General features: G+C 42.6%; 1 protein-coding gene across 1 annotated transcript; it reads right to left on the bottom strand.

Moving 5' to 3' along the window:
• Positions 1-322: 322 nt before the first annotated feature.
• On the bottom strand, positions 323-3,607 carry LOC116379813 (cleavage and polyadenylation specificity factor subunit 3-like). Its single transcript, XM_031841784.1, has 7 exons — positions 2,088-3,607; positions 1,751-1,814; positions 1,560-1,657; positions 1,258-1,386; positions 936-1,113; positions 699-788; positions 323-614 (listed from the first exon to the last, which is right to left on the bottom strand). The coding sequence occupies exons 1-7, from the start codon at positions 2,156-2,158 to the stop codon at positions 369-371; spliced, it is 876 nt and encodes a 291-aa protein (XP_031697644.1). The 5' UTR covers positions 2,159-3,607; the 3' UTR covers positions 323-368.
• Positions 3,608-3,629: the final 22 nt, after the last annotated feature.

Genomic DNA, 3,629 nt, shown 5'->3' with positions numbered 1-3,629 from the left:
ATACATACATACATACATACATACATACATACATACATACATACATATATATATATATATATAGTGCTGGGCAAGTTAACGCATTAATTAACGCCGACAATTATTTTATCGTGCGTTATCGCAGTTTTTTTTATTATTAAGCGACATTTTTAACACAAGAACCGTCAGCTGTTTGTGTGGCGTCTGTTCCTGTTTCCTTCACCTACATTCCCCTGGGTCCTAAGTCCCTCCATGTACAGCTTCTTATCACCCTCTATGTACCAACGTACATAACAAATACCACACATATTACGGTAATCAGCGTTGCATATGTGTCCAGTGTTTCCCCTACCATTCTATTATATATATACACAGTCTATCTGCAGTACTCATTCATGATGACAGATAATCGACTTTGGATGTACCCTATGTACGTGTTGGAGGTGAAATGCATGCTGGGATACGTAAGGTGTGCTCATCTCACCCAGGATGAGCAACAGCTCCTGAGCTCGGCCCAGAGCGAACACGGGGATCAGACAGCGGCCCTCCCGGTTCACGATGTCGTGGACGGTGTTACAGAAACGAGCCTCCCTCTCCTCTCGCTTCTCGTGGATGTGAGTCCCGTAGGTCGACTCCTGAGGGGGGGGGGGGGGGCGTTACAGCCAGGGTTTAAATAAAGTTTTTGTAATTGAATGAACACATCTGTGAGCTCCACTCACAGTGATCAGGATGTCGGGTTTAACGCTCGGGATCTCTGCTGCCATCAGATGTCTGTCCTCCTGACGGGAGAAGTCTCCTGTGTACAACAACTACACACACACACACACACACAGTCAGAAAAACTAATGTGTGTACGATCACTCGTCTTCGTTGAGACCAACAAAAGCACAAACGTTTTCTGAATGAAGGACAGAAGTGACTGAACATCAGGGCGGAGCCTCAGAAGCAGGACGCACCTTGACGCCGGCAATCTCGATCATAAACATGGCCGCCCCAAGGACGTGGCCGGCGTGGTAACACCAGAACTTGATGCCGGCCACCTCCTTCACCTCGTGGAAGTTGATGGTCTCGATCTTCTCCATGCTCTCCTCCAGGTCTGTCTCTGTGTACAGCATGTCATCTGCTGAGATGTTACTGCAACACACACACACACAGAGCGCCTTTAACCACACACACACACACACACACACACACACACACACACACACACACACACACACACACACACACACACACAGAGCGTGTTTAACCCCCCCCCACACACACACACACACACACCTGACTTTGACGTAGTCGGACAGCAGCCAGCGGTAGATGGCCTTGGTGGCGTGCGTCATGAAGGTGCGTCCTTTAAAGCTGGTCTTCTGCAGGAACCAGGGCAGAGCTCCACAGTGGTCCAGGTGGAAGCTGAAGAGCAACAAGCTCAATATTCACTCTGCAAACATCAGGGGGGGGTGTATGTGAGTGTGTGCGTGTCTGTGTGAGTGTGTGTGTCTGTGTCTCTATGTGTGAGAGTGTGTGTGCGTGCGAGTGTGTGTGTCTATGTGCGAGTGTGTAGTAGATTTCTTGAATGAACTCACTGGCTGATGAGCAGCAGGTCGATCTCAGCCGGGTCGATCAGGTCGATGTACGGCAGAGCGTCCATCCCCTCCAGACCGGGATGGATCCCACAGTCCAGCTAAACCACACACACACACACACACACACACACACACACGTGTGTTACACACTAGCTGGCGGTAACGTTTACAGCTGATGGGACCACACCTACCATGATCTTTCTTCCTTTGAACTCCAGGATGATGCAGGACCGTCCCACCTCCTGTCCTGCTCCTCTGGAGACAGACGCACGCACACACACACACACACACACACACACACACACACACACACACACACACTTGTTAATCAGGAGCACGTTCTGTTCACTACAGACTCGTTAAAAGTCAAAGTTTCTGATGTCAGTGAAACAGAAGAAGAGTATTTATGAATGAGTTCGGTCTCGTGAGTACCAACAGTAGAAACAGTATTAAAGAGTTTAAACTCAGCGGTCTCGTGGGTACTAACAGTAGAAACAATAGAAACAATAGAAACGTGTTTAAACTCACAGAGGTCTGATCAGCAGTTGGTCACTTTCCTCCGCGGGAACCGTGACGTCAGACTTACGTTTTGTCGCCATGGTTACTTTGATGAACTGATTAATCTTCTTTTATTTCACAAATACAAATGAATTCATCGCAGATACGCGCGTCGCCTCAAGTTTGGAAAGTGCGTCACTTCCGGGTCCTGCTGGAAAACCTGTCCGTGGAACAACCCGTGGAAACCTTTGGTTCCGCCTTCAGGTTTACTTTATCTTTATTATTATCATCATCATCATTATGAAAGCCAAACATGAACATATAGAAAACAAATATAATTTAAAAAATGTATATTTTACTCAATCAACACAATATAATAACTTTGTCTTAAAACAAGTAAATCTAAATGAGTTATTGAGTTTTACATTTTAACATAAAGATCAGTTTAATTATTAGTTTAGTTCCCCCACTGTCATCTCATGGCAACAATTTAACTTAATTATAAATACATATGTACAAGTATATATATGTGTATATTCTATGTGAATATTTGTGGTATCAGTGTATTTTATTAGTACTATTTCTACATCACTATTCATCTGATTATTTGTATTTATTTTAAGCACTTTGTAATCACTGTGTGTTAAATATACTTTATGATTATTAAGAATACGAGTTCAATGATTGTTATATGTTCTTGTGATCAAATAAAATGATAGAAATGTATTTTTGGACATGTGACATTCAGAGCTTTTCAATAAACTAGAAACGAAAGCTGTGGTGATGTTTGACCCGTTTTATATATAATATCTATATATAGATATTATACATCTACATATTGCATATATTCTGACTTTATTACTCTGTAGTCCTGACACACTTCATGTGAAGCTTCTTGTGACTTCACTCTGAATCAAACCTTTATTGATTATCATTAAATCTCCACAAACCTCCAGAAGGAGTGAAGAGAGTAGAGCAGGAATCATTATTTAACAGAGTAACTGATTCATTGTTCTTCAGAAAAACACTTAGCAAGACAGCATCAACTATTAATATTATTACATTAACAGTTAGAGGTTAATGGAGCTAAATCTCTGTGAGAATTTGCAGCTTTTCTGTTTTCTGTCACAAACTGAATGTTTCTGTTGGTCGAACAAAACGAGACATTTGAAGACGTCGTCAACTGTGAGAGATGCAAACAATCATTAAAGAGCTGAAATGAATAAAGAAGGCAGAGACGGGGTGAAATAAAAGAACAAAGCAGAAACGGAATAAAATGGAAGAAAAGAAAGAAAAATGGACAAAGAGGATAAAAGTAGAATACATTCATATTTATCACGTTCACTGTTAAAGGAGGATGTCATCTGCTTTTAATGACACTGTGCATTAGAAGTAAATGATATCAGACGGAAGGTTTCCCTTCAGCCAACAGCTTAAAACAAGTAAGACTGAAGTCCTGTGATGATCAGATGTGACCACTAGTCGGCGCTGTGTAGGGGGCTTGATGTGACACGAGAGAGAGAGGGAGAGAGAGAGAGAGAGAGAGAGAGAGAGAGAGAGAGAGAGAGAGAG

Source organism: Anarrhichthys ocellatus, unplaced genomic scaffold (genome assembly GCF_004355925.1).
Source record: "Anarrhichthys ocellatus isolate YVR2014 unplaced genomic scaffold, GSC_Weel_1.0 scaffold5264, whole genome shotgun sequence".
NCBI lineage: Eukaryota > Metazoa > Chordata > Actinopteri > Perciformes > Anarhichadidae > Anarrhichthys > Anarrhichthys ocellatus.
Note: the sequence above shows the minus strand (reverse complement) of the source record. Positions and strands in the feature narration are given on the sequence as shown.

What these genes read in the sequence shown, in the direction of transcription:
- LOC116379813 (XM_031841784.1), bottom strand. Translation starts at nt 2,158, where the DNA reads ATGGCGACAAAACGTAAGTCTGACGTCACGGTTCCCGCGGAGGAAAGT. An exon ending in GACCTGCTGCTCATCAGCCA is followed by an intron (nt 1,387 to 1,559) that starts GTGAGTTCATTC and finishes GTTGCTCTTCAG; the next exon opens with CTTCCACCTGGACCACTGTG. An exon ending in AACCCGACATCCTGATCACT is followed by an intron (nt 615 to 698) that starts GTGAGTGGAGCT and finishes CCCCCCCCTCAG; the next exon opens with GAGTCGACCTACGGGACTCA.